The sequence below is a fragment of the Oncorhynchus keta genome, chromosome 10 (genome assembly GCF_023373465.1).
Source record: "Oncorhynchus keta strain PuntledgeMale-10-30-2019 chromosome 10, Oket_V2, whole genome shotgun sequence".
Lineage (NCBI taxonomy): Eukaryota > Metazoa > Chordata > Actinopteri > Salmoniformes > Salmonidae > Oncorhynchus > Oncorhynchus keta.
The window spans coordinates 52,849,661-52,862,035 of NC_068430.1; the positions used below are offsets into that span (position 1 = coordinate 52,849,661).

The 12,375-nt window shown below is 40.2% G+C and overlaps 1 protein-coding gene across 1 annotated transcript in view; it reads left to right on the forward strand.

Moving 5' to 3' along the window:
- The window catches only part of LOC118388947 (alpha-1-syntrophin-like), a 69,790-nt gene extending 61,484 nt beyond the window's left edge, over window positions 1-8,306 (forward strand). Inside the window, exon 8 of the mRNA XM_035778576.2 lies at window positions 6,504-8,306. Coding sequence (XP_035634469.1) covers window positions 6,504-6,596 — 93 coding nt within the window. The 3' untranslated portion in view covers window positions 6,597-8,306. The remainder of the gene's footprint in view (window positions 1-6,503) is intronic.
- Window positions 8,307-12,375: the final 4,069 nt, after the last annotated feature.

The window sequence follows — 12,375 nt, forward strand, 5'->3', positions numbered from 1 at the left end:
GCTAATTTCTACCCGAGTTAAGTGTGCGTAAAGGGAACGTAATTCCCTTTTTGTGCACCTTTCTCTCCATGCGAATTCTGTGCTTGCACTTAAGTATGAAAATAGCATGCTATTACTCACCCGCTATTAGTTTGGTTTGGATATCAAATAAAGGAAGGTATGGCGGAGGTGTGTCTACAGATACGCCGTATTCTGACCGTGACTTAATTCCCTCATAATTCCACCACCTTAACGCACAATGAAATGATGAAGAAGGTTGAGCAACCTGTCTGTTCCAAATGGAACCACATCTTACTTTCATTTTCCCGATAGAGGTAAAAGCATTCTCCCTGCAATGTAATTTATAAAAAGATAAGGGCTATTGATAAGAGCTATGTAAATTAGTAAGCCGTTTGGATAAGGGGATTGTAAATATAAATGACAATTGTTTTATATTCATTTCACCGTATGATCTCTGGAGACAAATGTGAAACCAGTCACATGGCAGCAAACTGAAGCATACCAACATATCACCTTTTCCACAGTGAAGTTTATGAAATGTTGGCCTCTTAACTTGCAGATATGAAATGTGGAGACCCAAGCTATTAGGCTTCTGTAGCCATGTGCATATGACAGTATAGTGCCAAACCTACCGAGTTGATTTATGATTTCTAGAATTATATGCCCAGACTTTTCACAGTATTTTTTTAAACAATTTGTTCCATGTTAAATATTAGCCACTATCGTTAGCCAGTCATTAATACCAACATATATTTATAACTGTCACTTTAGTCTTAGTTCCATACATTTTGCATCATTCCATTACATCGTTAGTTCACCTTTCTTTCCTCTTGTCATGTTTGTGTGGTTGTTCCTGAGGATCGCTAGCAATAGTGGATCATATTAGGCTAACGTCGTGCAATAATTTGGAACATGTAACCTATTTGACACATTATTTAATGCAGACCATAAGTAGCCGTTTAAACCTGTAGCCTGGCCCACGTTTCACAACGACTGGACAGTTCCATGATTAGTGAGAATTAGGATAGATTTAGAGGACTACTGATCAACCCCTATTGTACACATTTGTCACCTTCCAATATATCATGGATTAAACTGTTTTTATATGGCAACTTTCAGGACAAATCGAACCACTGTATTTTTTTATTCACCAATATATTTCATGCATAAAGGCTCTCCAAATCGTTTTTAAAATTCATGAATACTTTCCTAACGCTAAATAATATACAGGATCAAAGTATATATAAATTAACCGATTGGTACTGAAAAGGAGACGAATATACTAGTGATGCACCGATATGACATTTTTGGCCGATACCGATATCCAATATTTTCCTAACCAATAACCGATATTTTAAAAAATTGCGGCCTTATAAGCATTCTAGTACAGTTAAATTGTTAACACACACACATGGATGCAGCGGTCTAAGGCACTGCATTTCAGTGCAAGAGGCATCACTACAGTCCCTGAATCGAATCCAGGCTGTATCACATCCGGCTGTGATTGGAGTCCCATAGGGCGGCGCACATTTGGCCCAGTGTCGTCCAGGCCGTCATTGTAAATAAGAATTTGTTTTTAACTGACTTGCCTAGTTAAATCCAGTCGTTCCTCTGGTGATGTAGAGGTTAACCCAGGCCCTGCAGCCCCCAGAATCACTCCCATTCCCCAGGCACTCTCATTTGTTGACTTCTGTAATCGTAAAAGCATTGGTTTCATGCATGTTAACATTAGAAGCCTCCTCCCTAAGTTTGTTTTATTCACTGCTTTAGCACACTCTGCAAACCCGGATGTCCAAGCCGTGTTTGAATCCTGGCTTAGGAAGGCCACCAAAAATCCTGACATTTACATTCCTAACTATAACATTTTCCGCCAAGATAGAACTGCCAAAGGGGGTGGAGTTAGCCTGCAGCAGTTCTGTCATACTATCCAGGTCTGTGCCCAAACAATTTCAGCTTCTTCTTTTAAAAATCGACCTTTCCATAAACAAGTCTCACCGTTGCCGCTTGTTATAGACCCCCTTCAGCCCCCAGCTGTGCCCTGGACACCATATGTGAATTGATCGCCCCCCATCTATCTTTAGAGTTTGGTGATGTCACGCCCTGGTCTTAGTATTTTGTGTTTTCTTTATTATTTTGGTCAGGCCAGGGTGTGACATGGGTTATTTATGTGATGTGTTTTGTCTTGGGGTTTTTTGTAGGTCATGGGATTGTCGTTAGTGGGGTTGTCTAGAGTAGTCTATGGCTGCCTGGAGTGGTTCTCAATCAGAGGCAGGTGTTTATCGTTGTCTCTGATTGGGAACCATATTTAGGCAGCCATATTTTCTGAGTGTTTTGTGGGTGATTGTTCCTGTCTGAGTGTTTGTTTGCACCAGATACGGCTGTTTAGGTTTTCCACGTTTATTGTTTTTTTGTATTCAGTTGTTCATGTGTACTATTTTGTATTAAAAGAACCATGGACACTTACCACGCCGCATATTGGTCCTCCGATCCTTTTCGCCTCTCCTCTTTGGAAGAAGAGGAGGAAATCCCTTACAGGTGACCTAAACTGGGACATGCTTAACACCCTGGCCGTCCTACAATCTAAGCTAGATGCCCTCAATCTCACACAAATTAACATGGAACGTACCAGGTACAATCCTAAATCTGTAACTATGGGCACCCTCTTAGATATCATCCTGACCAATTTGCCCTCTAAATACAACTCTGCTGTCTTCAACCAGGATCTCAGCGATCACTGCCTCATTGCCTGCATGCGTAATGCTTTCGCGGTCAAACAACCACCCCTCATCACTGTCAAACGCTCACTAAAAAAAATTTGCTTCCTGTAGCATTAATTCCATAAGTTCTGGAACACTATAAAGTCCATGGAGAATAAGAGCACCTCCTCCCAGCTGTCCACTGCACTGAGGATAGGAAACACTGTCACCACTGATAAATCTATGATAATCGATTTCAATAAGCATTTTTCCACAGCTGGCCATGCTTCCCACCTGGCTACCCACACCCTGGCCAACATTTCAGCACCCCCTGCACCAACTTGCCCAAACCCCCTCCGCTGCTTCTCCTTCACCCAAATCCAGACAGCTGATGTTCTGCAAAATCTGGATCCATACAAATCACCTGGGCTAGACCCTCTCTTTCTAAAATTATCTGCCGAAATTGTTCAACCCCTATTTACTAGACTTTTCAACCTCTCTTTCATATCATCTGAGGTCCCCAAAGATTGGAAAGCTGCTGCGGTCCTCCCCCTTTTCAAAGGAGGAGACACTCTAGACCCAAACTGTTACAGATCCATATCTATCCTACCCTGCCTTTCTAAAATCTTCGAAAGCCAAGTTAATAAACAGATCACCGACCATTTCGAATCCCACCGTACCTTCTCCGCTATGCAATCTGGTTTCCGTGCTGGTAATGGGTGCACCTCAGCCACGCTCAAGGTCCTAAACAATATCATAACCGCCATCAATAAAAGACAGTACTGTGCAGATATCTTCATCGACCTAGCCAAGGAACTACTTCTCAGAGTTCAGTGTGTCAAATCGGAGGGCCTGTTGTCTGGACTTCTGGCAGTCTGTATGGGGGTACCACAGGGTTCAATTCTCAGCACGACTCTTTTCTCTGTATATATCAATGATCGCTCTTGCTGCTGGTGATTCTCTGATCCACCTCTACGCAGACGACACCATTCTGTATAGAACTGGCCCTTCTTTGGACACTGTTAACAAACCTCCAAACGAGCTTCAACACCATACAACAATCCTTCCGTGGCCTCCAACTGCTTTTAATCGCTAGTAAAACTAAGTGCGTGCTCATCAACCGATTGCTGTCCGCACCCTCCTGCCCGCCTAGCATCACCACTCTGGACAGTTCTGACCTAGAATATGTGGACACCTACAAATACCTAATTTTCTGGTTAGACTGTAAACTCTCCTTACAGACTCACATTAAGCATCTCCAATCCAAAATTAAATCTAGAATTGGCTTCCTATTTCACAACAAAGCCTCATTCACCCATGCCGCCAAACATAGCTTCGTAAAACTGACCATCCTACCGATCCTCGACTTCGGCGATGTCATTTACAAAATAGCCCCCAACACTCTACTTAGCAAACTGGATGTAGTCTATCACAGTGGCGTCTGTTTTGTCACCAAAGCCCTATATACTACCCACCACTGCGACCTGTATGCTGGCCCTCACTACATATCCGACTCCAAAACCACTGGCTCCAGGTCATCTATAAGTCTTTGCTAGGTAAAGCACCACCTTATCTCAGCTCACTGGTCACCATAGCAACACCCACCCACAGCATGTGCTCCAGCAGGTATATTGCACTGGTCATCCCCAAAGCCAACACTTACTTTGGCCGCCTTTCCTTCCAGTTCTCTGCTGCCATTGACTGAAATGAATTGCAAAAATCTCTGAAGCTGGAGTCTTATATCTCCCTCTCTAACTTTAAACATCAGTTGTCAGAGCAGCTTACTGCTGTACCTGTACACAGCCAATCTGTAAATAGCACACCCAACTATCTAATCCCCTCTTGCTCTTTTGCACCCCAGTATCTCTACTTGTACATCATCACCTGCACATCTATCACTCCAGTCTAATGCTAAATTGTAATTATTTTTCACCTCTATGTCCTATTTATTGCCTACCTCCCTACTCTTCTACATTTGCACACACTGTACATAGATTTTTCTATTTTTCTTTTCTTTTGTGTTGTTGACTGTACGTTTGTTTATGTGTAACTCTGTTGTTGTTTTTGTCGCACTGCTTTGCTTTATCTTGGCCAGATCACAGTTGTAAATGAGAACTTGTTCTCAACTGGCCTACCTGGTTAAATAGAGGTGAAAAAAATATATAATAAAAAAATAAAGGTGACACACCACACTGACCAAAATGTTATTTTGTGGCATTTACGTATTTCCCCATTTCCAGTAAAACATAATCAAACCTATTTCTTTCACTTACCTGCTGTGCTGTTTTGTTGTTCAGTCGATTCATTCTCAACCAGGATTTCTATGGAACACCTTTTGGGTCTTTGCTATCAAAAAAGATACATGTCAAATAACACAACATAAACTGTTTCAGTAGCTATAGTTAGCTAGCTAACTATATAGCTAGGTGTCATCTAAAATAACCCAAATTTATGAGACAGTTCTTATTTGATTTATGGTGGTCGGACCCATCTATGTGAAGCTAGCAATAAGGATTAGCCACAATAGTGGACTTTGCGGTTAGCCTTCAAAATAAAAGTATTCTACTATTTGAATTAATTTGCATCACTGCCAATGACATACTTTTATTTTGAAGGCAGACCACAAATTCCACTATTGTGCCTAATCCTTATTGTGGCTAGCTTCACAAGACATAACCCGCTCTGGTCGAGCCTCACTAGCCAGATGAAGCTAGCTGGCTGCTTATAACGTTAGCTTTTGGCAACCAAGCTAATAATAACTCACAAGGATTCATAATTCATTGCTATGAATAATGAAAATGACTGCAGTTTCTACTTGTCATTGTTTTCAGGTTGGTTGTATTGGTGCTAGCTAGGTACCAAGCTAAAGCTAGCTACCCCAGAAGTTGCGGCCGAACAAATGATGCTTTATTACCAATGCGGTATTGTAAACACATCGTTTGTGGCCGGTGTTTGCTTGTTTGCAGACCATTACTGTGTAACTCCGGTAGGGCAACATCTGAAAAATAGCGCACTTGGTAGTGTCGGCGAAAGCCAACATCACCTACTACAAAGAACGATTGATTGTCAAGGGCAATGAATTCCATTTTCTTGGCTTTAATGGATTTCACCTTTGAGTTGTCTCGCTGAAAATGTCTTACTTTTTCAAATGACTGCTCGACATGTTGACTGCTCGATCCACACAGCAGACATTGTGTGGGGCTAGGTTAGGAATGCTGTGTCGCACGTGTAGTGCAACATTTTACGTGCCGTTATTACGTCATGTTATATCGGTATGCACGGTATCTTTGACATCGGCTTTTAACATCAGCGTTACACTAGACATCGTTCAACTAGTTCACCGATATATCGTGCATCCCTAGAATATATGTGTATTTGGATGGTTTTCTTTCATTGATCCCTATTCTGAACCCCTCTATATATTCTGAGTCTTTCGAGAAAATTCTAAGTAAAGTTACACCGTATTTAAAGGGATGACTTTAGATACATGTACTGAAAACCCGATTGAATGAAAACTTCATGAGAAAATCTGTTGATCAGCAAGTGGGAGGGTTTTCAGGGGTTGAATTCAATTTATTCAGTGTGCGCAAGTTGCTGCACCTGCAAAGCCTGTTATGCACCTGCATAAAGTAAGTCTGAATACCAACTATTGAAACGTGTAAAAAGGAAATAGATTTCCTAAGTCTGAATCGGGCCCATGATGAACCCCATTTTCAAACCCCCAAAAACATTTCAATATAGAGTAAACTTGTCAACTTCTCTCTCCCCCTTCTTTCTCTCTCTTACCCTCCCTTCCATCTCCTGCAGCAACTGGACCTCCACTCCTGTCCCAAGACCATGGTGTTCATCATCCACTCCTTCCTCTCCGCTAAGGTCAAGCGGCTAGGCTTGTTAGCATGATAACATTTTAACCTCCCTACCCACCCTGAAAAACCACCGAACCATCCATGCGTATTTACACGCAGCCACGACTAACGTTAGGAGGATGTGACGTCACTGCAGAGGATATGATGTCACGGCTCTGTTTCAAACCTCACCAAACTCTTACCAAGGGCCACCGTTGGTCAGAATTAAAGTGGAAAGCGAGTGGATTGAAGATATAATGTACCTGCAATAATGATGCTTTCAAAGGTCCTTATCAGTCGTAAGGGCAACATCTGTCCTAAGAGGATATTAACTAACGAGAGCCAAACTTACACTTATGACAGCCTACATAGCACTGTTGCCAAGCTCAAGGGGCTAAATGTTTGAATTGTATTTGATTGTTTCATGGGTCATAGCATGTCCATTGTCATAAGTGATAAGTCAATTGATATAACCGCTCACAAGTGGTTATAACAGGCACCATTGATTTTACAACGGCTTCATAAAAAAGTTACACAATTTAAAACGGTTACATGCACTGTTGACTGATTGTGTTGAGCTATTCAGAGGGTTTACTGTTTTGCCATAACATTTTATTGAGAAGCATTATTTTATATCTGCTTTTAGAGCAGTTTTCCAAGTACTGATTCAGATACATTTTGAGTGCACGAAAAGCCTTTTGACTCTGCATTTCTTTAGTTAGGTTCATAAATGTTTCCCGTAACCAATATCAACATGAAGATAACTTAAAATGTGCTTTCTGACATATTGTTTAACACCTAAATCCAGACATTTAGATACAGGCACCAAAACGGATTGTTGCCACTGTAATTTCACTTAACAAAAGCTCCACCCTCCAACTAACTGGAATGACTTTATGCATAAGATTACTATGCATTTATAGATACAGTGTATACAGAATTTGACGCGTTATCATTTCTGTTGATGGAGTGCACACTACGTACGACCCCTTTTGATTTAGGAAGTTGTCCCTCAAAACTCGATCCTTTTCAGTTTGAGGAAAGATCGATGGAATGGTTCTCCCATGGGTCTAACCAGCCATATAGGTGTATGTAACTGTATAGTATACGTATATGTATGTATTTGGCTCTGGGTATAACATTATCAATGAATACATTGAAAGTGTTTCAGAATTAAAAGAGTTATCAGAGTATATGCTACAGGTACTGAGTTGTGTTATATTTAAACCTTTTTAAGTCCTTCAACAAAGCTAGTTGAATACACATTATGTTCTCTTCTTAACAACTACAGCCAAAATCGCTGATGCACTTGAAAGATATAGGCTTGTTGGGGACTCATGATGCAGTTTTTATACAGTGTTAGTCCTTTTGTTAGGTGTGTGCTTTTACAGAAGTCAAAGCAACTTAAAATGAACAGAAATGGGGTCTATAGTTTACATGACATTTACATTTACATTTACATTTAAGTCATTTAGCAGACGCTCTTATCCAGAGCGACTTACAAATTGGTGCATTCACCTTATGACATCCATGACCATGTATGTGTTCAATTGCCCCCATTTCTTTTGTGTCAACAGACTATTCACTAACCCGTGGCCTTCGCTCTACAATGCTAAACAAACCTATATTAATATATATTTCAAACTAAAACTTGTTTGCTTTCAATAAGAAACCATTTCTTGTATATTCTTATTTAAACAAAAAGGTGTGCCTTGCAGGGTTGTTTGTATATAAAAGTGTAATAAACTTTGATTGTTAACTTTTACAGGGTTTTATTGGTAGATCTCCAGGTATCAGTTTGATTAACAAGCTGCATATGTAATAGGGACCCCGCCCACAAAAGTGCAGTAACTGGAGTGTACTGTGTTATTTTGGAAGCTTTGCTTTCCTAATAACTTCAGTGTGCTTGCAGTTGAAGTATAACTGGGTCATTCCATGAATAGCGTACGTTCTGCTTCCCTTTGATATTTTAAGTAGACATTTTTTCACAGATATTTAAGCCTGTTATGTTAAGTGAAGGGCCCTTTAATATAGACCATATGGAACATTTTTTTTCAATCTGACTTTGCTAATGTGCCAAATATCTGCATCCCTCGTCATGTTTTTCAGATTTCTAGGAACATTTTAACCCACTTAATTGGCACTTACTATAATCTTTTTTTCTTTTTTTAACCCCTTGAGTTAGGAAAACATGTTTTTTTATGAAGTTGAACATGTGTTCTTTATGACAGAATGTTACAATTAGGTGAAATTAATAGGTTTTCTGGACCAAGTTTCATTACCCGAAAGGTACTCTATTGGTGGATTCTACTGCATTGTACTGTAGTTAAACTTCCTCTAACTGCAGTTATATACTGCAAATTAAGCATACTGCACAACAGTACATGCAGTATAGTGTACTGCAGTTATACATACTACTGCAATCTTCTTTCGTAAAAGGAACGTACGGGCAACCCAGGATGGGAACCCCAGTCCACTTCATACCCACAAAGCAACATTTTGACATGCCATCAAATGAACTATCAACATCGTTCTCATTGGATGGCCATGGCTTCTTTCTCTTCCAAAAATGTACCATGGTAGTACATACAGCTGGTCGATGGGGCCAAAAAGAGCTGGGAGATAGGAACAAAAAGAGCTGGGAGATAGGAACAAAAAGAGCTGGGAGATAGGGACAAAAAGAGCTGGGAGATAGGGACAAAAAGAGCTGGGAGATAGGAACAAAAAGAGCTGAGAGATAGAGCCAAAAAGAGCTGAGAGATAGAGCCAAAAAGAGCTGAGAGATAGAGCCAAAAAGAGCTGGGAGATAGAGCCAAAAAGAGCTGGGAGATAGGGACAATAATCCATAATGCGATAAATTGCCTGGATTGATGCGATAGTGATGAATAGAACGATAAGTTTATAACAATGTGCACCACAGTTTTTTATATTATTTATTATCCTTCAAACTACTACTACTATTTTATTGGTTGTAGCCATCAAAAAGGGGTCCATGGCCCCAAACAGATTGAGAACCGGTGGTCTAGTAGTGTAGTGTACCCGATTTATAATCTTTGGATGTGAATAGGGTATGGTGAGAAGAATGTAGTCTGACACCTTGAAGATAAGGTTTAAAATAATGTTTATCTGATGCTTCTCTCTTCGATACAGTTGTCAGTTGTCTCGCTCTCTCTCATTCAACTAACTAGGCTACTAAATAGCCAACATACCAAACCATTTGTAAAAAGCTATTGATAATCGTATCTCATAAATACATTTTCATCATGTCATTTTCATAATTCTAAACATATCCCTAACAAACCGCAAGTTACAATGTTTCCCTTTGTTTACACTCTCTGTGTGAACCTTCGTCGGAGGCCTCTGTTTCTATGCTAATAGGTTTTTATAAATCAAAACATCATGAAAAAAGTACAACAATAATATTAGTACCCTCCGCTTAACTTGGTGTTTCCTATCCTATGATTTATAACTCGCTCACCGCAAAGAAGTTGTATAACACACTGTATTACTTATACAACTGGTATAAGGACCGGACATGAGACAGGAGTAGAAATTAACGTGGGCGTTGTGTAATGCATTCCAATGTACTTAAGTAGAAGGGACAAAGTAGAATATCAATACACAATACACAAGGAAAAAGTAAATATTCACTGTTTTGCATGTTATTTTCTTTATATTAAGTAACTTTTTTTTACCAGAACAGTTCTCCTAATGTAACAATGAAACTTTTCAGTATGACCTCTCCTGAACTCGGGATAGTCGGAGGTTAGTCTTTCTCTTGCAGGCTAATGACGACGTACAGGTGAGTCTAAAGTCACATTGTATGGCCAGACTAGGGTACAACAGCACCCCGAGTAGGCACTCTGACTGTTTCAAGTGATATCTGTTCGAGAACATCGATAGTAACATGTTTTCACAACAAAACATATTTCATTAAAGTGTTGACAATCCCTCTCTTTATGCGCTCGAGAAAGGAATGAGGGAGAAAGAGGAGGAGATGAAAACGCACAGTGATAATGCATCAACCTATTAATTCTGAAAATGTAAAAAATACCATATTACTAGGCTATTCAAAATCAAATGCAAATTCACTATAATTCTAGGCTGACTGCAAGCCGCCCTGCACAATCAATGAGCCAATAGCATTGCCTAGGTCTATACATTCTCTCCCAGACTCCTGGATAGAAAGTTTGGTGGGTAGCACAAGGTAACCAGTCCATCCAGTATGCATAATAGTATACTCCACACTTAATTAAGGTGATTGCTAGAATTTGTTACATTTTGAAGTATAGGCTAGACCAATTATGTAACAGAACATCTTAAATCTGTTGAATGCTTAATTTTTACTGCTATGCATAATATGCGGTAGGCAATTAGGCTATGTATTGTATAAGGGCACAATCATTATTTAAATTCATAATAAAATGATCGGGCTTGGCCTTCATATATAGGCCTATACGTATGCATGTTTGGATGTTTTGAATGAATCACCACTTCAGAAAGTGCTGTCCATTTTGCTGTGTTAGGCTTTGAAACAAGATCCACAATGACCATGTTTTCCACTCAGTTTCAACCTGTTGTTGAACTTCCTTCTTCAAATTGATCGATCACGGTGAGATGAGTTTTAAAAACATGATACCGTTTTAATGATAAGTGTGTGTGATGTGATTTTCATTTCATTTGCATTGATTTCAGAGCGGTTAGAGGAACAATAGAGAGTTGAGTACCAGGCCATTAGCAACCTGACGGTCGTTAGCGGGTTGGGTCATAACCAACACATGTCCAGAGTGCATAAGAGGAGATTACTGTGACAAAATTTGACTGCCAGTGTGGCAGTAATACGGTCATAGTGCTGACTTTATGTGCTGGATTCCGTTTGCTTCCTTGAATGACAGGAACTCTTCAGACAACAATTGGGGGCCATTATCGCTAACACTCCTGACTGAAGATTGACCGCAGTTCTTTGATGGCTCTCTCAGCTGAAGTGCTCTTCATCACTGTGACCTCAGGCCATTTGCTGTTTGTGTCGACTACGATTTCAAAATAATATATACCGTATATATTTACAAAAAATATATATTTTGGAGATTGGAAATGAGGTATACAATTACACCGATAGAAGCCGCAATCTATCTGCAATATAAAAGCTGATCTTCCCCCTAAAAAGAATACAGCAAATAAAAATAACATATGGTCCTCCAGTGGGCCTCCATATGGTCCTCCAGTGGGCCTCCATATGGTCCTCTCTGTGGACTCGCTGCCAAGGCTCCTCTGGGAAGCTCCATGGGTGTAGCGACGCTAGCTTAGGCATGTTCCTCATAATTTGACATTGCACAACATGACTTAGCCTTGTCTTCGATAGCTGCGCTCAAGCCTGGCCACCAAAAGTAGCTGCATGCAATCTCCTTCATTGGCACCATGCCAAAGTGCCCTGAATGGACTTCTTCACATACGGTGGGGCAAAAAAGTATTTAGTCAGCCACCAATTGTGCAAGTTCTCCCACTTAACAAGATGAGAGAGGCCTGTAATTTTCATCATAGGTACACTTCAACTATGACAGACAAAATGAGAAAAAAAAAGGATTGTAGGATTTTGAATGAATTTAATTGCAAATTATGGTGGAAAATAAGTATTTGGTCACCTACAAACAAGTAAGATTTCTGGCTCTCACAGACCTGTAACTTCTTCTTTACGAGGCTCCTCTGTCCTCCACTCATTATCTGTATTAATGGCACCTGTTTGAACTTGAACTTGAACTTGATAACGAGCATCCGGACTGAACTGTCAGCTCGCGTTTGCTCACCGGGTAAAAGGCTGTCCAACAGCTCCCGTC